This window comes from Eulemur rufifrons, chromosome 29 (assembly GCF_041146395.1).
Source record: "Eulemur rufifrons isolate Redbay chromosome 29, OSU_ERuf_1, whole genome shotgun sequence".
NCBI lineage: Eukaryota > Metazoa > Chordata > Mammalia > Primates > Lemuridae > Eulemur > Eulemur rufifrons.
The window spans coordinates 30,659,775-30,684,468 of record NC_091011.1 but is presented as its reverse complement, the minus strand read 5'-3'; the positions used below and the strand labels follow the sequence as shown (position 1 = coordinate 30,684,468).

Genomic DNA, 24,694 nt, shown 5'->3' with positions numbered 1-24,694 from the left:
GTTTAATGGGGAAAATTGTGAGCTGAGTATTTGTATTAAAAACTCATAGTTCTTAACCTTCCTTTAACTTTGATTTTTATAGCTTTTGACCATATTTGGAAATTTTCTAGAGAAACCAGTTGTCATGGAAATTTTCAACCCACATTACAGCACACTAGTGCACATGTTTAATACAGAGTTGGATACGTGTAAGCAATTGTATAATACACACGTGAAACAGGTAAGTGCTGGGAAAGGTTGAACACATCCACAATGTCATTTTTGCAGATGATGGTCATCAACTAGAACTATATTTGATTGTATCTAAAGATTAGATGTAGGTGCTAAAATTTTTATGCTTTTATTTAATTGGTTTCGTCATGGAGATGGAGAACCTGCTTTAGGACTGTAACTCTTCTACTAACCAAGTTATTAAACACAAATACTACTGTAAAAGTACCAGAATGAACAATTGCTTACAAGCAATCTGATTAAATGTTCCCTTTCTTCCTCTTTACCAAAATATCAACTTGCAGATTGAACATGGACATGTGGTTCTTAACAAGAATATGCCATTTACCTCAGGAAATATCAAATGGGCCAAAGAGGTCCTTGAACGACTTCAAACGTTTTGGTCAAACTTTGCATCTCTCCATTATCTGTAAGTAGTTAGGCTTAGTGCATGGCAAATTATCCTACTATTACTGGGTGATTTTTATGTAGGGCTCTTCATATTAGCACTTAGAAAGTCATTGCCTTATTTCACTTTCACTAGTTGGGTTTGTGGAGAAGGATTTGTCACTGTGGTTTTGGAATAATTTTAATGAGACATATGTTTATATGTTTTCAGATTCTTTTTCCTCTTCACTTTTTCTATTCACCTACATGATGTATTTGGAGTTTTTTGTTGTTATTGGTTTTCCTTCCTTCAGTAACTAATACTTCTTTTATTATGCTATCCTTTGTGCCTTTTTCTTTCATTTGAAGGAATTGGTAACTTGTTGCTATTGATATTTAGCAAAATCTTTGGCGTTCCATTCTTTTAATAACTCTACCTTTTAAAGCAAAACCAATTTGTAAGTATTATTCTTTATTGTTTCTCTTCCTAATTTCTTATAGTGTATTATCATCATATATTGTATATTGTATTATGGTAAAATAATTAAGCTAAAATCTCATTCATACACACACACACATACACACACACACACACAGAGAGAGAAGTAGTAAAACTTTATTCCTACAGGTTCTTGGGCCATCCTGATGATGCCATAGTTTATCAGAAGTATGTTGAAATGACCACTTTGCTAGACCAATTTGAAAATCGTATCTATAACGAATGGAAAAGTAATGTGGATGAAATCTGTGAGTTCAATTTAAATCAACCGTTGGTTAAATTCAGTGCCATAAATGGTCTGCTCAGCGTCAACTTTGACCCAAAGGTAGGAATTTGATTTTTAAAGTTATTTTATAGATGGCCTTTTTATTATAAATATATTCCTGATACTTCCAGTCATTTATAATTTATTTTGGGAAATGTCAGTGCTGTGAGGAATATAACTGTAAACAATTTCTAGCAGGTTTTTGTTTTAGAGATTTGTTGCTCAGATTCTGTATTAATTACCATTTATTATTTCATCTCCTAATTATTTATAGATAATGAACTACTGTGAATAGGGTCCATTTCATTTCATCTTTGTGTTCTGTGTTTCTGGTGTAGTGTCTGGCACTTGGTAACACTTAGTAAATGTTAGCTCAACTGAATTAAATCATTAGCCTTTAACCAGATGGTTTCTGGCCTGAATATATTCATAAAACATACAAGCTTTTTTACTTAGTTAAAATTTCATCATATGAGATTTGAGAAATCCACAGAATATTTACAATGAAAAATCTGTGATACTTTTGATGAATGCTGGTAAATTTTGATTTATTGTGATTTCTTTCGAATGACAATAAGTTTATATATGGTAATTAAATTGACGGTAATTAAAAAATAATTTTTATAAAAAGCTAAAACAACATATTAATACAAAAAGTAATATTAACAATTAAATAATATCCAGGATGAATATTATCGAACAGGTCTTTTGTTATTACATGATAAGTAACAAAGGGAAATTTTATATATTTTTTCAATAAATTTATTTTCTCATAATTTCATTGTGTTATTAACAATGAAACTTTATTACCATTTATATATATATGTATATAAAATTACATGATGCAATATACAATATATGTGTGTATATATATATTTAAATGCTCAGTCTTATTGCCAAAAAAATGAGCAAAGCCATGAAAATTACAGCAAACTTAGCCACTGTGAAATAAAAAATGTGCAGGTCTTAGGAAAAGTTCAAGTTAAGAAAAACAGGAAATAATTCACCCATCAACACCTTCCTTCTGAAATGTTATCTAATTTGTGATTTTTTTGTGTTCTTGATAGCAAGTATAGAAATTACATTTAAGACTGAGTTTATCACTCTAATTGACTGTAGCAGTAAGAGAAAACAAATTTAATTCATTACTAACTTTAATATTACATTGTTTTAAGTGCTTTTCTAATAAATAGTTAAAATGTAGAAATGGTAAAATTAAAAAATGATCCTTTAAGTGGAAAACATATACATATGACACAGCCTAAAAGAACAAAGCACTTTGGTGATCACACATGAAATCACACGTCACACATTTCTTTATTGTATTTGTGAAACATCCTGACATCATTTAACTTTAGGAAGAACAATAGAAGAAACTTTGGGAAGCTAAATAGACTATAGCTATAGTTATCATCATCATTGTCACTATTCCTCAGAAAGTGTTTTAATAGACACAGTCTTCTGAAGTCACAGGCATAACTGTTTTAGAATGACAGTTGCCTTTCTTGTCTAGTCCCAGTGGAATTGTGCTAGACAATTCAGAGTAAAGGTAATTTATTGCTTATACATCCCTAGGCCAGGGATAGCAAACTATGGCTCATTGCCATGGTTTCGGAAATAAAGTTTTATTGAAACACAGCCATGCTAATTTGTTTACAAATTCTCTGTGGCTGTGTTCACATTACAACAGCAAAGTTGAGAAGCTGCTGCAGAGATGACACAACCCACGAAGCCAAAAAATATTTATTACCCTGCCCTTTATGGAAAAGGTTGGATATCTTTGTATACTGTATTTTTCACCCTTTACTATAGGTGATTTTATGTTATTCCTTAAAAATCATCATTTTTATGTCTATATAAAACTTCCTCTAGAGGTTGTGCAATAATTTATCTAATATTTTCCAATTGCTACTTATTTTTCAATTTGTCAATATTTAAAAAAACACTTCAAAAATACTTCGATTTATCTTTTTTTAATATTTTCGATTATTTCCTTAGAATAGATTACCAGCAGTGAGATTACTTGAACCAGATAATTGGAAAAATTATATAGTTTGCTAAACATTACCAATCATGTTTCAAATCATGTACCATTTACAATGTATCATCTCTAGTTCTGATTCAGTACTCTTAATATTACCTTTTTCCTCTAATTTAGTAGAGGAATAAAGGTATATCATTATGTTAACTTGCATTTCCTTGACTTGCAGAGGTCTGAACAATTTATTTTGAATTATTATGGGTATATAATAGTTGTATATCTTTATAGGACACATGTGATGTTTTATTATACAGGCATACAATGTGAATTAATCAATAACTCTTTTAGTTATTTTAAAGTATATCCTAACTTACTGTCGACTATAGTGATTTTTGTTGTGCTATCAAATATTCATTCTAACTATATTTTTTCAATATCTGCATATATTTAATAAATGTTAGGAGTGTGTATATATGTATGTATATGTATTTGTTTATATTTTTAAAAACCTATCTCTAAGTCTAGTAGAATAAGCTTTCTTTTCTATTTATCTGCTATGAATATGCTTTACAGTAAAGGGCAAGCTTATAAGAATATCTATTTGTAAGTTTCCATGACAGAAAACAAAGTAGTTTAAATATCTGGCTGAATTTTTAGGTAGTGAAGCTTATATATTTATTGTTAGTGATTGCCCAGAGTCTTTCATGACAGTCCAAATGCATGCCTAGGAAGTGGGAAAGATAATCCTCACTGACTTTGATAGTCATAATCTACACCCTAATTCTGATCTATTTCCCTAAAATATATACAAAGAATAACTTTGCTTTATTTTGCTAATAAAACTCAGCACATATACATAAATACAGAGAACCAGGGATTCGTTCTACCTTCTGATTTCATAAAAACAATTTATAGAAACTAATTTCCTAAGATGCTTTAGGGAGAACTCGCATACCTGTATTATATCATGGAGTGTATGATTTTTGCTTTTCAAAAGCATCTTTGGGGCAACTATAGTTAACACAATTTTCTTGTATATTTCAAAATAACTAAAAGAGTTAAATTAGAATGTTCTTAACACAAAGAAATGAAAAGTGCTTGAGGTGATGGGTACCCCAGTTACCTTGATTGGATCATTACAAATTGTATGCCTGCATCAGAATATCACATGTATGCAATAAATATGTTCAGTTATTATATATCCACAATAATTAAAAATTAAAAACCATGTAAAACAAAATCTACCTTGATAATTTTGAAGTATAGTAATCATTGGATGAAGTTTTAAGTGTTTCAACTTAAACTTATATTAACATAGAATGACATGCCTAAATAATATTCGATTTTCTTTTATTAGCTAGTGGCTGTATTGAGAGAAGTGAAATACCTTTTGATGTTGAAGAAACCAGACATACCGGATTCTGCTTTAGCCATCTTCAACAAAAGAAACACTATTTTAAAGGTTTGTGGTTTCAGAGGTTGGAATACAATAGAAATATTTTGTATTTTAATTATTAACACATAGACCTATGGCATTTTTATACTACTAAGAGAAAACAGCTAACATCTCTGGCCCTTTTTGTTTTGGGCTTTTCTTTGCTTAGTACATAGGAAATCTTGACCTCCTTGTGCAAGGGTATAATAAGCTGAAACAGACTCTCCTGGGAGTTGAATACCCCCTGATTGAAGAAGAGCTGAGGGCTGTGGACGAGCAGCTGACAGCAGCCACCACGTGGCTGACCTGGCGAGATGACTGCTGGGGCTACATCCAGGGCGTGAGGGCAGCCACCTCGGAGCTGGAGCGCAGGGTGGAGCATGCGCAGAACAACGTGCAGGCCATCCAGCAGACCATGCGGGCCTGGGCTGGGTGTACGCTTCTTCCCAGGAGAGAGCACAGAAGAGAGACGGCCTTGACTTTGGAGGACAAGGGTGATTTGTTCACTAAAAAGTACAAGTTAATCCAAGAAGATGGCTCCAAGATCCACAATTTGGTGGAGGTATTGGCTTTTATTTCAAAATTTATAGAAGATCTTTTCATTTGGCTCAGAGAAGAACAAAAATACTTAATAAAGTAGGACTCCCTTACTGAGCCTGAAAGAGCTTTATGAATGGTTTCATTAAGCATTTAAAGTGGGAGAATTTGTGTTACTTGCCTGCAATTTTTGCAGCCCTCGCCACTCTCATTCCTGAGGGGAAGAGATTAGAATATAAGATGTGCTGATTAAACGGAAAGGCTAGAGATGGAAGCTTTATCTCTGTCATAGTCGCACCCTCTTTTGGATGCTATCAGTAGCTACAACCATTTGTTGAATGCCTAGTAGGTGCCAGATACCTCATTTACGTCATCAGAGGGAATCCTCTCAACCATCCCCTAAGGATGGTAGCAATACTTACTCGGTTTTTAACAACAATTTGAGTTCTTAAAATTGTAGCTGGCAGGTGGGGAGGGGAGGAGGGGAAATGGGTGAAATCACACCCAATGAGTACAATGTACACCATCCAGGAGATGGGCACACTTATAACCCCCACTCAAGGAGTGTCATTTATAATTTAAAGTCAGTTTTGCTGGAGAAAAAAAAAAAACATTGTAACCAGCAGTATTCTAGGGTTATCAATTTAAGAGAAAATAGAAAACAATAATACTAGAAAGCAAAAAAAATAAAAGCAAACAAACATTGCCCTCCCCCGCCCCCCAACCAAAGTCCCTTGTTTCAGGGAGCTTACACTTTAGCCAGGGAAGATATCAAGAAAAAAATAACAAATAGGTAGTATATCTGTTGTAATAGAGCAGAGTGAAAAATGGAGCAGAGCAGGTAGGATGGGGAGTCAGTCGGGAGGGGTGGTGTTTGATACGGGTGGTTGGGAAGGCCTCTTTTCTAGGGTAGCATTTCTGCAGAGAAGAACGGAAAGGGAACGAGGCCTGTGGTGGCAGGAGAAGTGCGTTCTGGATGGTACAGAAACTTGGAGGTGGGGACACCCCAGCCCTGGGATCAGGCATTGAGCCAGGTCACTGAGGCAGAGTCTGCTGGGGGCGAGGGGACTTGGTAGTCAGAGGTGACATTGAAAAGCGACTAAAGGCACATCACACGGGATCACAGGCCGATATGAGGACTGTGGGTTTTACTCTAGGGGAAAGAGCATCCAAAGACGTTCTGCTCAGTGGCTTTCCCTGCACTGAAATCTTCCCTTCTCACTGAGGCCCACCCTGGCCGTACTATTTAAAACTGCATCCTCAATCCCACATTCCCAACTCCTGCCCTAATTTTACAGCATGTGTGTTGGGGGGGGAGGGAGGTGAGGGAGGATCTGTCTGCCTTGCCCAAAGGAGGGTGTCCGTGTTTGAGGGAAGCCACAGGCCAGCAAGGAAGTGCTAGGCAGGGAGGCCCTTAGGCAGGGCCTGCTGGGACAATCCGGGTGGGCAGTGACAGTGCCTGGGCTCAGGGCGGTGGTGATCAGGCACTTCGTAGTCTGGACATACTCTGAACATAGAGGCAGCAGGATTTGCTGTGGAAGAAGTCAAGGATGACTTTGAGGTTTTGGGGCTGAGCAACCGGACTGGAGTTTCCCTTTAATGATTTGGGGAAGACTGTAGTAGAGCAGATTTTGCAGGGAAAAAGCAGGATGTGGTTTTGGACACATTAGTTAGAAATGCTTGCCCAAGGGGAGAGTTTGAGCAGGCTGGCCTTGCAAACATGTCTGGTGTTCAGGGCAAAAGTCCAGGTGAGTGTCACGGGATTGAGATTCATGCACATGTATGCGGTGTTTAAAGTTGTGGGATTAGATGAGAACACAGAGGAATTAATTGTAGATGGAGAAGAGGTCCAAGGACTGGCCTTGAAGTCCTCCTTGAGGTCAGGGGAGAGGAGGATACAGCACAGGACACTGAAAAAGGGAGGCCCTGGACACCAATAAAGAAGGGATTTCAAGGAGGAGGAAGAGTTCAACTCCGTTGCATCCCAACTTAGGAGCCGAAAGTGAGGATGGAGGTTAACCCTCAATCTGGCAAAGGGGAAGTCATTGGTGATGACAAGAGGCGCCTTGACAGGGTGGCAGAGTGGAAGCCAGATCGGAGTGGGCTGGTGAGAGAGTGGAGCCAGGAGAGTGGAGACAGCCCAGGACCTCCCGAGAATCCCTGTTGAGGGCAGACGGAACACTGGGCAGTGCCTGGGGCATGTTGGAAGTAGCATGGGGGAGGCTTTATTTTTAACATTGATGGATGTTTCAGGATGTTTGTATGTTGATTGGAATGATTTAGTGAAGAGAAAATAATTGTTGGAGGAAAGCCATTGAGGGAAATGGGATTTGATGATCGCGTGTGTAGAAGTTGATTTTGGATAGGAGTACGGACCAGTCACCTGTAGCAACAGGAGTGGGGGAGACCCCGGGTAGGAACATGGTGCTCATAGGTGGGCAGTGCTGGTGTGGAAACCTGGGGAAGTTGACTTCTCATCGTTCCTGTTTCTTAAGGAAAAAGGGAAGGGAATGAAAGAGTGTATTCTGTATATCCTCTGAGCATCCTTGTTATGTGCGGTCTTCTCTATAGACACGCAATTGCTCAAAGCACGAGCACGCTCCTTCAGGCGAGGCAGGCGGACCGCATGTGTGCGCACCTGCACACACATACACACACTCTCACTGCAGCTGTCAAGAAGCACCACAGCCTGGGGGAGGGAGAGTGCCCTTGGCAGAGGCGGGAAACCAGTGTCCTCCAGAGCCTGGGCCTACATTTTCTCACGTGTAAAGTGAAGGTCTTTGTTTCTAGGCTAACACTCAGTGGGAGAACGAGCAATGGATTATGGTTTTCCTGCTGGGAACTGTATGTAACCCATTATGTATGGTTACCTCAGCAGCCCATCATCATTCACTTATTCAAGACATGGTTATTGTGAGCCTCTTGTGTGCCCGGCACCATTCTGGTTTTTTGAGATACATCAGAAAACAGAACAGACCAAGATCCTTGTTCCTTGTGGAATGTACAGTCCAATGAGGGGAGAGAAAATAAGCAGTAGACACAGTAAGTCCTGGCACATTAGAATGGGTAAGCACTGCAGAAAAAAGGTAAAATTAGAGCAGGGAAAGGGAATTCCCGAGTGGGACGTTGAGGGTGCAGTTTTAAAGGGGATGGTCAGGGTGGGGCTCAACGAGAAGGTAAGATTTAGACAAAGACTCCACGAAGGTGGTAGAATTAGCCAAGCAGGCGATTGGGTGAAGAGTGTTCCGGGTAGAGGACGTGGCCATTAGGCAGAACACCCACACTACATTCGCGGAAGAGCAGGGACATGAGTGTCGTGGGCACAAAGGGAGAGCAGACAAGGTAAGGGCGGATGCTAGGGTGTGTGGGAACTCGGTGGGAAACCCGGGGGAGACTTTGTAGGCTTCGTACAGACTCTGGCTTTACTCTGAGGTACATGGGGAGGCACTGCAGGATTTTGAGGAGAGGAGTAAATATGATCTGACTTTCATTTTAAAAGGATCTCTGGCTGTTGTGTTGGTACATCTGTGTCTTAGTATGTCCAGGTGGCTATAACAAAATACCTTAAACTGGATAGCTTGGAAACAGCGGAAATTTATTTCTCACAGTTTTGGAGATCCAGGTGCCAGCATGGTCAGGTTCTGGCGACAGCCTTCTTCCAGGTTTCAAACTGCCACCTGCTTGCTGTGTCCTCACCTGGTGGAAAGGGTGACTGAGTTCCCTTGGGCCTGTTTTATAAGGGCACTAATCCCACTCATGAAGGCTCTGCTCTCATGATCTGATCACACCCCAAAGGCCTCACCTCCTCATGCCATCACCTTGGGGGTTAGGATTTCTTCATATGAATTTGGGGGGGGACACACACATTCAGACCATAGCCCTGAATAACAGAAGGAAGCAGTGGAAGTGATTAGAAGTGGTTGGATTCTGGATGTTTTGAATTAAGTGGAACAAACAGGATTTCCTAACAGACTGGACATGGGGCGTGAAAGAAAGGGGCATTGAGGATTATCATACAGATTTTGTTGGGATCCACTGGAAAGATGACCTTGCAGTCCATGCAGAAGAGGAACGCTATGAGAGGAAGAAACTTAAATGTCAGTTTTAGACATTTTGAGTTTAAGGTATCAATTAGTCAAGTAGAGGAGTTGAATCGGCAATAGGATTTACTTGTCGGGAGTTCTGGAGAGGGGCCCAAACTGAAAATACAAATTAAAGACAAGTGGATGGCGATGATATTTAAGCCAGGAGGCTGAATGAGAACACGAGTCTGACTAGAGAATTTATAGGAGACAATCGAGGACTGTTGGCTTCTCCCATTGGAGACTAGGGAGAGGAAGAACCAGCCAAAGGTTCTGAAAAGGAACAACTGGCACAGTAGAAGGAAAACCAGGCCAAGGTGGTATCCTGGAAGCTAAGTGAAAAAAGTGTTTGAGGAGTAACAGATTTTCTCACCAAAAAGTAAAGTGTAACACACTTGATATGATGTACTGAGTATATGTAGCACAAAGAAAATAAAAAACAAAAAATTAATATGGGTTTCAAAGTATCTGTCGACTTCCAGGATGTCTGAAATTGCTAAGAAAGCTTTAATTTTCCCTATTGATGGCAACAAGCTAGGACAAAGACTTTGATTACTTCTTTGATTACTGCCTATATTAGCATCCCAGGGCTGCCATGACAAAGTACCACAAACGGTGTCATAAACAGAAATTTATTCTCTCCTAGTATGGAGGCTAGAAGTCTGAAATCAAAGTGTGGGCAGGGCCAGGCCCCCTCTGAAGGCTCCGCCAATAGCAAGGGTAGCCGTGAGAGCATCTCACCGGTGCTCTGACATGTAAAGAAGGTAGATACCTGGAAATTAATTTGTTTTTCAGCAGTGGCTTAACTAAGTCATTCCATTGACTATCCACTGGGATGCTATGAATTATTCTGTGACTTTTAAGACACTTCTACAACTGTTTATGTGTTAGAATCTGTTTCATGGAGGACAGATGATAGATTACAATTAGTTTTTTCTGTTATATTTTCTCGCTAGTAAAAAACAACATGCTGCCCAAACTCTAAGGGTTTTAAACCATTAAGATTTATGAATCCTGATTAAAATGCATTGAAAGTATGGCCAATACAAGCCATGACTAGAAATCGTTATAAAACAAGGTTTTGCAATGTCATCTCAGAGAATGAGGTTGGAATTTTTCTAATATGTGGATTCTCTTATTTTTTCCCTTAAGGCAAAAACTTAAGAAGCTTTGAAATCACTGTTCTCAATATGAGAACTGAGGATAACTTGATGGAATATAAGCCAACTTTAAAACAGCAATTAAATGATTATTTGTTTTCATGAGTTGTATCTTTTAGGTGATTTTTTTTTTTTTCCCCTCTCAACTTAACCAGCACATGATTTTGAACCTAGTTCTCAGGCTTCCGGTGAGAACTGTGGTTTGGGGCAAGGTTATAAAAATACAGCAGCGGGTGGAGTCTCTTCTGCCTTTTTATGCTACATCCTTTGTGGCTTGTGGGATGTCAGTGCATTGTCTAGAGTCAGAGTTTAAGACGGAGAGAGGGGAGAGGAGCAGAACATTGGAAGATGGGGTCTGGAAGGGACCCGAGTGATCATTTAGTGACCCAAACCTCTCCTTTCTCTTCCTTTGTCTCCCTTTACTCTAATGTGTTGAAAATACATTTTTTATAAATGCTACTGCAGTGATATAAACTGGATCTCTTGGTGTGAAAAGGTACATAGAACTGTGATGTGTTGGGAAAGGCCCTACCCTGGGAAGTCAAGAAGGCTGGTTTCTAGTACTCGCTCAGCTGTTAACTTCCTGCCAGTGTGACACAGAATGTGTTTTAGGTCTTTGTTGTCATATCTTTAAAATGAAGAGACTGAACAAGATGGTCTTTAAGGATTTTTTTTTTTCAGCTCTAAGATCTATACTTTCACTTTCTAGTGCTTACAAAGGAGGCAGGGCTGCTGTATACAGTTTTCCAGGATGTGTACTATACAACTTTAGGGGTACAGGTCACATTTGACTACACAGATTTGAGTGGTTCTACCGGGATAGTGGGCAAAAAACAGGGACCCTGAGAAGGAGTAGTTCTTAAATTTGTTTGACGGCAAAAACCCCCCTAGGATTTGCTCATCTCTTCCCTGCCTTATTGGGAACTAGACTCACCTCTGTAGTTCTGATTCTTGCCTAAAGCACACACCTTTGCATCCTGGAGCCATCTATTCACAGTAGAGAATAATCAAAGAAAGCAGACAGTATAGTCTACCTTATAATCAGCTCTCACACCAGTGTCTCCTTTCCTCTGTCCTATGGTTTGGGCTTTGGGCATCTGCTGTCTGGTGGTATAGACTATGCAACCTTTGCTTCCCAGATAATCTCTCTGGAATCAACCTTGCTGCCCACCTGACCTTTTTAAATCTGTGCCATTAGGCCAAACATGCAGTTTGCCCCACCTATAGCAGTGCTCAGCCCCATCTCTGTCTTCCAGCCCCATTTTGCCCCACTGACCTGTCCATTATTTCATCCTCACTCTTGGGAGAGGCTGAGCTAGAAGCAGCTCATATTGTTGAAGCACAAAAGCAGCTTAGAATTCACCAGTACAGAGTTTCCCATGCTGAGTTATTACTCCATAGGCTGCTCATAGATGGTTTGTAAAAAAAAAAAAAAAAAAAATTCCTGTGTTTAAATATGATTTGGAAACAATTGGACTAAACCAAATTGGACTTTAATATAATAGGTACATTATAAGTCTCTGAGAATGGCATAGAGCAGCAGTCCCCAACCTTTTTGGTGCCAGGAACCAGTGTCATGGAAGACAAGTTTTCCATGGACTGACGCAGCAATTAAGGGGGACGGGGAGGATGGTTTCGGGATTATTCAAGCACATTACATTTATTGTGCAGTCAAACCTTTCTGCTAATGATAATCTGTATTTGCAGCCACTCCCCAGTGCCAGCATCGCTGCCTCAGCTCCGCCTCAGCTCATCAGGCATTAGATTCTCATAAGGAGCAACCTAGATCCCTCGCATGTGCTGTTTACAGTAGGGTTCGAGCTCCTATGAGAATCTAATGCTGCTGCAGATCTGACAGGAGGTGGAGCTTAGGCAGTGATGTGAGCTATGGGTAGCGGCTGTAAAATACAGATGAAGCTTCACTTGCTTGCCCGCTGCTCACCTCCTGCTGTGTGCCCGGGTTCCTAACAGGCCATGGACCAGTACTAGTCTGTGGCTCAGGGATTGGGGCCCACTGGCATAGAGTACATAGTACTTCCCTGACTTAATAATCTTCTGAGATCCTAGAATAGTATCCTCTGAGATTTAGTTTGATAAATCTCTTCGTTTACAGGTGATGCCCTGGAAGGCAAAGTCCAAGGGCACATAGAGTTAGGGACAGAGCAAAAACTAGAGCATAGGTCCGGTGCCTCTAGAATTTATTGGGAACTAGTATATTTCCTGTCTGTATATGGAGATAGCAATATTCATATTGATCTTTAAAGAATGACGTTGGAATATATTTCATGTGTGAACTTAATGTTACAAAATCCTGCTCAGATATTTACCATCTAGTTTAAGGTTACGCAACCTAGTGTTTCTATGTTCCTGTGTTGTGCATGAGAATGCAGTCCCTTTTTAAACAAATCGTTTAAATGGAATGCTTTCATTTTTATAGTCATTGCTTATATTCATCTATTAAAACTTGTCTGTTTTTTAGGAAAATAGGAAGCTCTTCAAAGCTGATCCTTCTCTGGATATCTGGAAAATTTATGTGGAATTCATTGATGACATCGTGGTGGAAGGCTTTTTTCAGGCTATAATGCATGACTTAGACTTCTTTCTGATGAATACGGAGAAGCAATTGAAGCCTGCACCATTTTTTCAAGCACAGATGATCTTAATGCCCCCTGAGATTGTGTTTAAACCTTCTTTGGACAGAGAGGCTGGGGATGGCTTCTATGACCTGGTAGAAGAAATGCTATGCAATAGTTTTAGAATGTCTGCCCAGATGAAGCGCATAGCAACACATCTGGAAATAGAAAATTATCAGGTATTTTCTTTGTAAATGGGTATTAGCTTTGATATTAATGATTCAAAAATAATTGGGGGTAAATGGACACAAGGAAAGGAGAAGTTGGAAAAAGGAGCATGATTTTTTATTTTGCCAACTACTCTCCCTTTAAAGAATTGCCTCGGTAATGTTCTCCTTGCACATAATTATTAGAAAAAGATTAGTTTAGATAAGAATAAGTCCTTGGTTTTCCTCTCATTTAGAATGATATGGATAACATGTTAGGCCTGGCAGAGGTCAGGCAGGAGATAATGAAGAGAGTGGCAGACGTCATCAGCAAAGTCTTGGATTTCAAAAACACCCTGGAGACCTACGCTTACCTCTGGGTGGATGACCGAGCTGAGTTTATGAAGCATTTTCTCTTGTATGGTCATACCGTGTCATCTGAGGAAATGGACGCTCATGCAAATGAAGAAATCCCTGAGCAACCACCAACTCTTAAACAATTTCAAGAACAGGCAAGAAAAACTCTTAGCATTTGATGTAGCGAATTGAGTTTTGTTTAAGTTGTTATAGTTGGTTTTTTTTCTAATTACAGATTGACATTTATGAGGCTTTGTATGTTCAGATGAGCAAATTTAATGATTTCAGAGTGTTTGATAGTTGGTTCAAGGTGGACATGAAACCTTTCAAAGTGACCTTACTAAACATTATTAAGAAGTGGAGCTGGATGTTTCAGGAGCATCTTTTGAGATTTGTCATTGACAGGTAGCCTTTGTACTTTGGTATTATAACTTTTAACACTACTTTCTAAAATTGAGATATTAATATTGCCAATTCATGATAGAGATAACAAGTAATATTTAATCAGGTACATAAGGAAAATAAGATTGAATCAGAAGTCTTATACTACTAAATGTTTTAATAAACTTAATTTGTGTGTTTATGTATGTGTATACGTGTGTATATATTTGTTTAATAGTCTGAATGAGCTACAAGAATTTATAAAGGAGACAGATGCAGGACTTCAGGGAGAATTAAGTGAAGGTGATCACGATGGTTTAGTTGACATCATGGGACATCTCCTGGCTGTAAGAAGCCGACAGAGAGCTACAGATGAACTCTTTGAACCCCTGAAAGAAACCATCACACTCTTGGAAAGCTATGGCCAGAAGATGCCTGAGCAAGTCTATATTCAGCTGGAGGTAAGTGTAGAGGTGAAATCGTCAAAATTACCATAAACTGAACGTCTCCTTTTGCCAAATACTTACATGCACTCTTTTAGGACGTCCTTATAACAATCTGTACTGTAGACATTAATATTTTCATTTTACAGGTTAGGAAATCTGATATTCAGAGAATTAATAACTTTCTCAAGGTGACCCAAGTAGTAAGGCCAGCCAACATTCTACTGTAGGTGTGTTTCATACAAAATCCTCACTCTTAACCCCACTGGGCTCCAGTGTCTTCTTAGTAGAAGGTATTTAGGTTGTAAAGAACCTCTAAGTTGCTTTTTTGAGTTCCAGTTTTGCCATCACTTTCACACATGACATATGTCCACACTTTTTGCATTCAAAACTGCCTGTCAGTTGAGAAGTGTTTTAGTTTTAGAAACATATCATGAACATGTTAATAAAGAATAAATAAATAAAGCTGGATTTGGATGGAGAAATACTTGTGTTTCCTGAACAGATTTCTTTGCCACCCACCGTCCTATTTCTATGCTCTGGAAAGATTTGGTGGCTACTGTGTGCCAAATGATGAACAAAGTATTTTTAATTATAATTGAAACCATGAATAAAGATCTCACAATTGAGGCTCTGTTCCCATGCCCATGTTATTCTGAATATTTCATATGAATAGAATTATACAATATGTGACCTATTATGTTTGGCTGCTTTCACTTGGCATAATGTTTTTGAGGTTCATTCACATTGTAGCATGTACCGGTACGTCATTCTTTTTTATGACTGAATAATATTCCATTGTATTTATAGACCACAATTTGCTTATCCATTCGTCTGTTGATGGCATCTGGGTTGTTTCCATCTTTTGGCTATTGTGAATAGTGCTGCTGTGGACATTGGTGTGTTAAGTATTTGTTTGAGTACCTGTTTTCAGTTCCTTTTGGTGTACGCTTAGGAGTGGAATTACTGGGTCATTTGTTGATTCTACATTTAACTTTTTGAGAAACTGCTAAACTGTTTTTCACAGTGGCTGTTTTGTTTTATACTCCTTCATTTTGTTCTATGAGTATTAAATGCAGCAATGTATTTACAATTGTTCTCTTGACTATAAAGACTGTCAAGGATTACTAGATGTGAATTGTTAAATTCTATTTAAGTATAAAACTGTCCTTAGAGCTGACAGTGCAGTTAGACATGGAGTGGGGTGACAAGCTGTGGACAGATAGATGAGAGATGAAATAGTTACAGCAGAAATAACTATAAATACTTTTTGTTTTCAGAAAGATTTAGATATTCTTTGAATCGGATCTTGGACCTTAAAATCTTTCTCCCAGAGAAACCAGTCACAGTACAAGTAATTAATGAGGGGATGTTAGCCATGGCCTCCAGAATTTGTACTGTACAAATTTGGCTCACACCTTCAGGTTATGGTAGTATTGGAACTATCAGGCTTTTCAATATTTCAAAAGCAGGACACACTTTCAGCTATGTGTGTGTCACTATGTCAGTATTTTAGGCAGGTCGGGAGGAAAAATAAGATTCAGAGGCAGTGTGTGTTGCTTGTGAAGAGTGACAGGGCCCAGATTTTATTTTAATTAAAGCACCTTGTAGTATTAATAGTTATCCTCAGTTTCTCCTTCATTGTCATGAGCAGTCGTAACATCTTTCAAATACTTGTCTGTGTTTAATTCTGTGCTAAAATAACCCCTCAGATGTGGCTGTTCATACTTAGAGTCGAAGTATTATTTCCTGGAAGTCATGGGAATTTGCCGCCAGCAGAATGGTCTTTCTCCTGATGCAGCATCTTCGCGGTCTGTTGCCTCTTGTCATTTCTGTTCCACCCATTTTAATTCAGTTCTTGTCACTTCTTACCTTGGCCACAGCAACAGCTGCTTAGTTCCCCTCATTCCCCCTCACACCCCGTCTGCAATATACTCTGAAGTGGAATTGAAGTTCTTATCTACAGGTCATATCAAGCTCCTTCCCTGCTCAGAAGCCTTCAGGGACTGCCCTGGCCTCCTGAACGCCGTCCAGTTTCCATCAGAGCCCACACTCTCACCCTGGCTGTCTTGGTCCTTGTGCCTCACTGTATCTCAAAGGACCTCATCCTAATCTCTGCCTGTTGAAACCTAATGATTCCTTTCAGCCTCAGATTCAGTGTTACCTTCTCCATGGGTGCATCCTGTCAGTTAGACTTTGCAGGTCACCTGATCTGTTGGTTTTCAAGAAAATTTATTTTTATCAAGTGGAGGCTGGTTTGGAATCCCCAAGCATAAAACCTGTCTGCTGTGTTTGAAGAGGGTTAAGGGACTTGAAGTAACTGATGTGACATCTCCCTGGCTCCCCAGCCATGCCCACCAAAGGGACTCCACGTAGTATTTAGCTTCCATGGAATGGGATTGGAAATGCAAAGCGAGACTCTCTCTGTGCAGACGAGGGTACAGAGTTTTGATGAGAGGAAGCATGAGAGGGAAGGACAAGGGGGTTCAGAGGTTGCTGCACTGGTTTGGTATTCCTGTCCTGACACTGTGTCGCCTCCCAACTGTTTTGATTCCGTAGCCCTAGACCCTCCTGATGGAAGTCAATGCATTCTGTCATGTGGAATAGTTACTGTGTGTGTCTCGTTCACTCTGACAGATTATAGAACAATTTAAGTCAAAGAACATGTTTTACCTTTGTAGCCTTTGTAGCACCCCCTCCACCATCAAACAGTATTTGTACTTAGCACAGTGCACTCTTCATAATTGGCGGTTACTGAATCATTTATCAAATATTTATCGAGGGTTACAAAATAGTCCTCAGAACCTTTGATTTTTGCTCTTCAGCTACGCAAGTAGAGTCCCATCACTATGCATGGTTTTGTATGACAAAACAATTTCAGTGTCCCAGGAGATGACCCAGAGAAACAGGCTTTGTTAGTCTGGACACAAGGAATGCTTTCCAAGGGTCATTATGTACCACCAGGGCTCTTCAAAGAAAGTGACTTGTTTTTGTCCTATTTGCATTGTGGGCAGAGAGAGCAGAGTTGAGTTGGTACCTGAACGGTTTATTGCTTCTTTTGTTCTACATCAAGTAGGAATTAACTTTCCCTTCTCTTTGCCTCTTCTCCCTTTAAAACTCTCAGTCGTCTGAAATAAACCCAACCACAGTGGTCAAACTCTCCACCAAGAAAGACAGAGCTTTGGGAACGAGAGGAAAGCAGAGGATGAGATTGGTTCCCATTTTCATCTTTGCCCCACCAGAGTCAAAGCATCATTTTTTACTTTCTAAATTGTTAAGCATGGCTGATTTCTATTCTAGTTGTTAGAGATCAGCAAAGTCATTTCCAGAGCACTTTAATTTTATAGTCACAACAGCAAAGCAATTTGGAAATTTGTTTTTATTCTGAAGAAATTTCCATTGGTTCTGAGATGAGAACAAGTCTGAACATGCTTGGAAGATCTGAACCCGGAAGTGCCAATGGGCTGGCCTGTACTTCAGCCCTGGCTCTTAGCCTTTTAATTACTTCCATCAATTTTTTTAAAGATAAATTCCTTATATGAGAATGAAATGACATCATGGGTTAGTGTGAATTATTTAATACTATGGGGTTGATTTGTTTTAGGAATTGAAGTAATTTCCCATTTGCACCTTTGTTTTTGTAGAAATTACCTGAAAGGTGGGAAACTACCAAAAAGATTGCAGCAACTGTCAGACATGAAGTTTCACCTCTCCAAAATGCAGAAGTCACTCTTATAAGGAGAAAATGTATTTTGTTTGATGTAAGCTAGTTACCAAGTCTTTGTTTGTTTGTTTCTCTTAAGACAGGTTTTGCAAGGGTAACTGAAGCTGTTTGAGATTCACTTTTTTTTTTTTCTTTTTTCCCTCATCAGACAAAGCAGGCAGAGTTCAGAGAGAGATTCAGGTGCTACGCCCCTTTTGGATTTAATGCAGAAAATCCATACACAGTGCTTGATAAGGTAATATGGATCTCAAATATCTTGCGTGTGTTACAATAACTATTTTACAAATGAGTTTAGACACTAAGATACTGCTATATTTTGCCTTAGTTTTGCCATTAGTTATAGGAATAGAGAGCTATTTAAAGCCCAGTTATGAAGAATTTTCCCCAGGTAAAATTGTATTGTTTTAAATCATGTCTTCCAAAACCACCATCACCATCCAAGTAAGCATAATAGTGAAAGTAGCAACTACTACTGCTATTGGTTTTGAGCACTTAGTGTATATGTCAAGAATTTTGTTAAGCATATTACTTACATTATTTAAGTTCTCACAATGTTCCTGTGGTATGGATTCTACTCTCCCTATTTCAGATTAAGAAACAAGCTTGTGTAAATAAGTAATTTGATGGAAGTTACAAAGTTAGTAAGCGACAGAGGTAAAATTAAACTGAAGGCTAAATTTTAAAAAATTAGAAATTTATCTACTACTTCCCATGTGATACTTTTGCTACTAACTTTTAACCATAGTGAGGAAAGTTCATAACTTCTTCTTAACTTTGGACATGAATATTATTGAGGCATTCAATCCTAAAGTGGACAGCTATATTTTATTAGAGTTGACTATAAGAATGAATATAGTGGGCAAATATCCAAAATGGTAAGTAATTAATAGAAGACTTGAAAAGATGTTTTCAACTTTTATTAGAAAAATAGTATCTTTCTCTAGGAACTTAATCTAGCAGCTAAAATAAGAAAATAATTTTGTGAAGTTTAGATTCAGGAGCTGGGAATCTTTCTGAGTTGTTCATCTGGGCTGCCGTGCTGATTTTACTTCATGCTGGAGATAGTCTTTATTCCTTAGAGTGGGATAAAACCTGCAGCTGACACAGTTCTTATCTCTTTTTCCAAATTTTGGGTTGAATTTAGGTTTAATTGCTTTAAACTTATTCACAAAACACCCTTCTGTAGCATCAGGTCATCTTTTTCGCTTGGTGGAAGAAAATTGGTTAATATTTTCATTGAAAAGGGAGTAGAATATGCTAATAGACTCTCTCTTTTTTTTAAGATTATATCTAAATTGCAGGTGGTCTGAACAGATTGTGGATGGGGAAAAGTTTTTACTTGACTAACCAACATGCTGTCTGTAAACATTTACTACAGTTATTTATTGAATCTTGGCATTTTCATGCTATCGTGTAGCAGCATATAATTACATATTTAAAAGTCAGAGATGCTTATGCTTGTACCTATAAGGATATTTTGAAAATTGTAGGGCTGGGTTAACTTTTTCTTGAAGTCATTTTCTTGGTGTGTTTGTTCAGCATGCATATCTAATGTTCATCTAATTAGACTCAACCAAAGACATATGTATTCTTGTTCTGGGCTGGTGTGATAGACCCGGCTACTCAAGGCACCTTACTCCACAAGACAGAAACCACTGAGTTTCCAGGAGTAAGAGGAGTGGTGTGGTGAATCTCTCCATTTATAATGCGATTCCCTGGTAAGGTGCCGCTGTTTCTTCGCAGCCAAAGATACAGTTAACGGTTGCATTAACATCACTGGGTATATTTTTTCTAGGAATAATGGAATTAGTATCAGGAATAGGAAAAATGATTAGAAAGAAAAAAAGGATGTTGGCTTTGGGGACTGTGGTGGACTAGACATTTTGAAAAGCCCTGTTGTGTAAAACAGATGCTGAATACATATTCACCAACGTGCAATTTTGAATCTGTTACTGAGCTCCCCCCAAAATAAGAGAAATCTCTAAAGGGCAGGAAAAAATAACATATTGGAAAGCAGAGGCCGACCCAGAAGCCTGTGCTGTTGCAGGTATGGATAAAAATACTACAAGTCTAGAACTTTGAGATGAACTCTTTCATGGGGAAATAGGAGATGCTCGTAAGAGGTTACGCCCTCGGTGAAGGGTGGGCTGTGAAAGTCTGCAGCCTGGAAAGGGAGCCTCAGAGATTCCCATTGGTGCTTCTGAAGCACAATAGGGTAGAAAAAAGAAAAAAGAAAAGACTCCTCTGGGAATTTGTAAACAGAGGCCTGTTCTCACAAGGGTCTGTAGTTCAATTTTATACTACCTCTATCTATGATTAAGGAATTTCTAGGCCAGGAAATTGAAATGGTCACAAGTAGCTCTTCTTAGCACCTAGTAGAAGCAAACCTTAAATCTTTCCTCAAAAAAAGTGCTCTCGTTCCAGTCTCCTTAGGGGTTCCACAGATTAAATTCAGTCAAATATGAGTTCACAATAGAATAATGAGTAAACTTATCATCATGTGTAAAGTAGAAAGAAACCACAGATAGAGATTCACATAAAGCTTCGGATATTAGAAGGAAATAAGATAATATTGAAAAAATGAGCAAGTTCTCAGTTTTGAGACTATCAAAAATGATAAGTTGAATTTGAAAAAGGGCCAGATACTTCTGGAAGTGAAAAATATAGTTGTTTAAAAAATACAGTTCAGCAGATGGGTTAAAGAGCTAGTTAAAATTGGAAAGAGAATTAGTGAAATGCAAATTACATTGGAATAAATCACTTAAAATGCAGCACATAGGTGTAAGGAGATGGAAAATATAAAACAGATCAAGAGACACAGAAAAAGAAGTTAAAATGACATCTAACTCTTTGACTCTCAATTCCTGGAAAAGAGAATAAACAGAATAATAGAGGTAATAGTCTGAGAGGTAATGCTGAAACTTTTTTAGCACTGGTTGTGATGGCTAATTTTAGATGTCAGCTGGATTAAGGGACAGCTAGATAGCCAGTGAAGCGTGTTTCTGGATGTGGCTGGGAGGGTGTTTCTGGAGGAGACTGCACGTGAGTTGGTGGGCCAAGTGGAGAAGATCCGCCCTCACCCAATGTGGGTGGCACCATCCGATTGGCTGGGGGCTCAGATAGAGCAAGAAGGCAGAGCAAAGGCCAATTTGCTCACTCTCTCTCCTGAAGCTGGAACAAACACCCTTCTTGTCCTGCTCTTGGACATCAGAACTCGAGCCTTCTTGGCCTTTGAACTTGGGGACTTGCACCAGTGGCCCCCGAGGTTCTCAGGCCATCAGCTTCCCTGCTTCTGAGGCTTTGGACGTGGACTGATAGGTCTCCAGCATGCAGAAGGCCTATTATAGGACTTCTCTGCTTCCATAATTGCACGAGCCAATTCCTGTAATAAATTGCTTCTCATATATCTATATTTATCTGTCTATCCACCCATCCACCCACCCATCCATCCATCTATCCATCCTATTGGTTCTGCCTCTGGTTCTGGAAAAACCTTGATTCATACATTAGTCAAAGAATGAATCAATAGGTTCAGGAAATTTAAAGTCAGCGTCTGAACACATGACAGTGAACTGCAAAATACCAAAGGCAAAGAAACGATTTTCAAAGCAACCGGACAGAAAAGACTGACCGACCACCTGTTAGAAATAATGATTAGCCTAAGATCAGACTTCTCATCAGCAACAATGGAAACCAGAAGGTAAACAGATGCCTGTTCTCACAAGGGTCTATAGTTCAATTTTGTACTACCTCTATGACTAAGGAATTTCTAGACCAGCAAGTTGAAATGGTCACAAGTAGCTCTTCTTAGTACCTAGTAGAAGCAAACGTAAATCCTCCCTGGAAAAAAGTGCTCTCATTCCAATCTCCTTGGGGGTCCCACAGATTAGGTTCAGTCAAATATGAGTTCACAGTAGAATAATGAGTAAACATACCATCATGCTTAAAAGTCAGTAGAAAGAAACCACAGATATAGATTCGGATAAAGCTTCAGATATTAGTAGATGATGTTTTCCAAATTTCATTGGGTAAAATTATATTCCAATAACAAGAGTGAAGTAAAGATATTTCAAATAACAAAAATACAATGTATTTACCATGAACAAATCATCACTAAAATAAGTTCAAGTGCTGTACTTTAAGAAAAGAAAGGATCAACAAAGCCAAATTTGGTTCTCAGAAAAGACTATTAATATTTTGACAAACCTCTGGTGGAATGGTTAACGGAAAAGAAGAAAGCAAAATTAACAGTTCTTAGGAATAAAATAGGGAATGATCTTACACAAAGAGCAGAAATTCAAAAGAACATAGAGTATAACTAACAAACTTGAAAACTTAGACAAAATGGATAAATTTTTAGAAAAATATAATTTACCAAAACTGAAGAAATAGTAAACCTTAATAGTAATACAACTATTAAAAATTAACCAGTAGGAAAATAAAAAGAAAAAAATTAACCAGTAGTTTAAAAAAAAAAAAATCTTCCAACAGAGAGACTAATAGGCCCCGAAGGCTTGGTCAATTCCAAGAAGCTTTCAAGAAACAGATCTCATTCATATGATTGCATGAACCAGAAGAAAAATGAACATTAAAAAAATTATTCTATGAAGCATGTCTAATTTTTACAAAAGGACAGTAAGAGAAAGGAAAATTATAGGTTAATCTTTCTCAAGTACACGTAGATGCAAATGTACTAAACAAAACAATCAAATTGTACCAGTTTACTAATAAGTTGGGTTCCTTCCAGGAAAACAAGTTTGACTTAACATTAGAAAAATCAGTTAATCTAATTTATCACATTAACAGATTAAGAAGAGAAAATCATATCATCTCAAGAAATGCCAGAAAATCTTCAGATATCATTCAACCTTCATTCGTGATAGAAACTCTAAAAAGACATTCTTAACCCATTAAAGGATAACAAAACTGTGCATAAAATGTTATATACTAGGAAACCTGAAAATTTAGGAAAAGCCTAAATGACCATCAGAAGTAGAATAAATAAATTGCAATATGTTCATACGATGTTACTATACAGTCGTGGAAATGAGTGAACTTCACACACATCATCATGTGAATATATAGGTATACTTCAAAAATATTAACTGAAAGATCTTTACATATACATATATATTTAGTATAAAACTATATACATTTTAAAACAAATTTAAATGTTTTATCACTTAGCAATACATACATAGATAGTGAACATATAAAATTCAGGAGACTATTAAATAAAAATTTAGGTTTGGTGGTTCAATTTATAGTAGGAAAAAGAGGGATAAAATTGAGAGAGGCATTAAAAGTTGTTAATAATATTTCCTAGGCTGCATGGGGCCCACACACATATAGATATCCTTCTGTGTATAAAAGTTTTCATAATAAAATTTGTAAAAGTAAGTCAAAGAATTGCAGTTCTTATTTATAAAGATATATCAATAACTTGTAAGAATGAAAGGGTGCTGATATTTTTATTTACACAGTTGGAAATTAAGAGTTGGGGTCAGGAAGATGTTGGTCAAAGGATATAAAATTTCACTTAGGAAGAATAAGCTCAAAAAAATCTATTGTATAATGTGACTATAGTTAATATATTGCATAATGTATTGTATTTTGAAAATCAATGCATAGATTTTAAGTGTTCTCACTGCACACAAAAAAATATAATGAAGTATGTGAGGTAATGCATGTTAATTAACTGAGCTATTCCACCATGTATACATATTTCAAAACATCATATTGTATACAATAAATAAATGCAATTTTTACTTGTCAGTTTTAAAAAGTTGAAGATTGATGGAACACAAAAGGGTTGAGGATTTAAAATTTAAAAGAAAATCAAAGGAACTAAAGTAATCTAATCATTGGATTTGGGGAGAAGGATGGGAGAAGACATCAAGTGGAAAAACAAAGTCAAATCCTTCTTTTGCAAAGCGAGTGACTTAGTGTAGTGTCTAAACTTGATCAAGGAAGAGCAGCTTGAGCACAGAATTGAGAGTTACAGCACCCAGAAGAACTGGAAAGTGAACCTGAGGGGGGGTGGCTTTCCTGCCTTACGATCTTTTCTGTATGCCTTGAACTTCTACCATGTATATAAAGTAGGACTTTGTTAATAAAAAAGAAAATGAGTCAGCTTATATTTGGCATAAAATGCAAGCTATTCTACATAAACGGGATGGCAGGGGAGCCTTGGTAAAGATAATCATGTGAAATTTCATACCAGGCATTGTTGTTAGCTCTAGTGTTTTATTTCACGAATTCTCTTGAGTATATTTGGTACTTTTGATAATGTCTGGGGTATTTTTTAATAAAGTATTTTTAAACTAAGTGATTATTAAAAAGGTAATTTATTCTTAAGTGGACGTTTCTAGAGCCTCACCTTTCGCTTCTCACAGTCTCCAGTTGTACAATGAAAATCAAGAGGAAAAATTGTATTCATAGAAATCCAATGGCA

At 38.1% G+C, this 24,694-nt stretch overlaps 1 protein-coding gene across 1 annotated transcript in view; it reads left to right on the top strand.

Annotated features, from left to right (window-relative positions):
- Positions 1-24,694, top strand: part of DNAH11 (dynein axonemal heavy chain 11) — a 305,641-nt gene that overhangs the window by 34,778 nt on the left and 246,169 nt on the right. Inside the window, exons 10-20 of the mRNA XM_069462413.1 lie at positions 83-220; positions 516-640; positions 1,226-1,421; positions 4,700-4,804; positions 4,947-5,339; positions 13,036-13,368; positions 13,593-13,847; positions 13,928-14,097; positions 14,312-14,534; positions 18,161-18,277; positions 18,389-18,475. Coding sequence (XP_069318514.1) covers positions 83-220; positions 516-640; positions 1,226-1,421; positions 4,700-4,804; positions 4,947-5,339; positions 13,036-13,368; positions 13,593-13,847; positions 13,928-14,097; positions 14,312-14,534; positions 18,161-18,277; positions 18,389-18,475 — 2,142 coding nt within the window. The remainder of the gene's footprint in view (positions 1-82; positions 221-515; positions 641-1,225; positions 1,422-4,699; positions 4,805-4,946; positions 5,340-13,035; positions 13,369-13,592; positions 13,848-13,927; positions 14,098-14,311; positions 14,535-18,160; positions 18,278-18,388; positions 18,476-24,694) is intronic.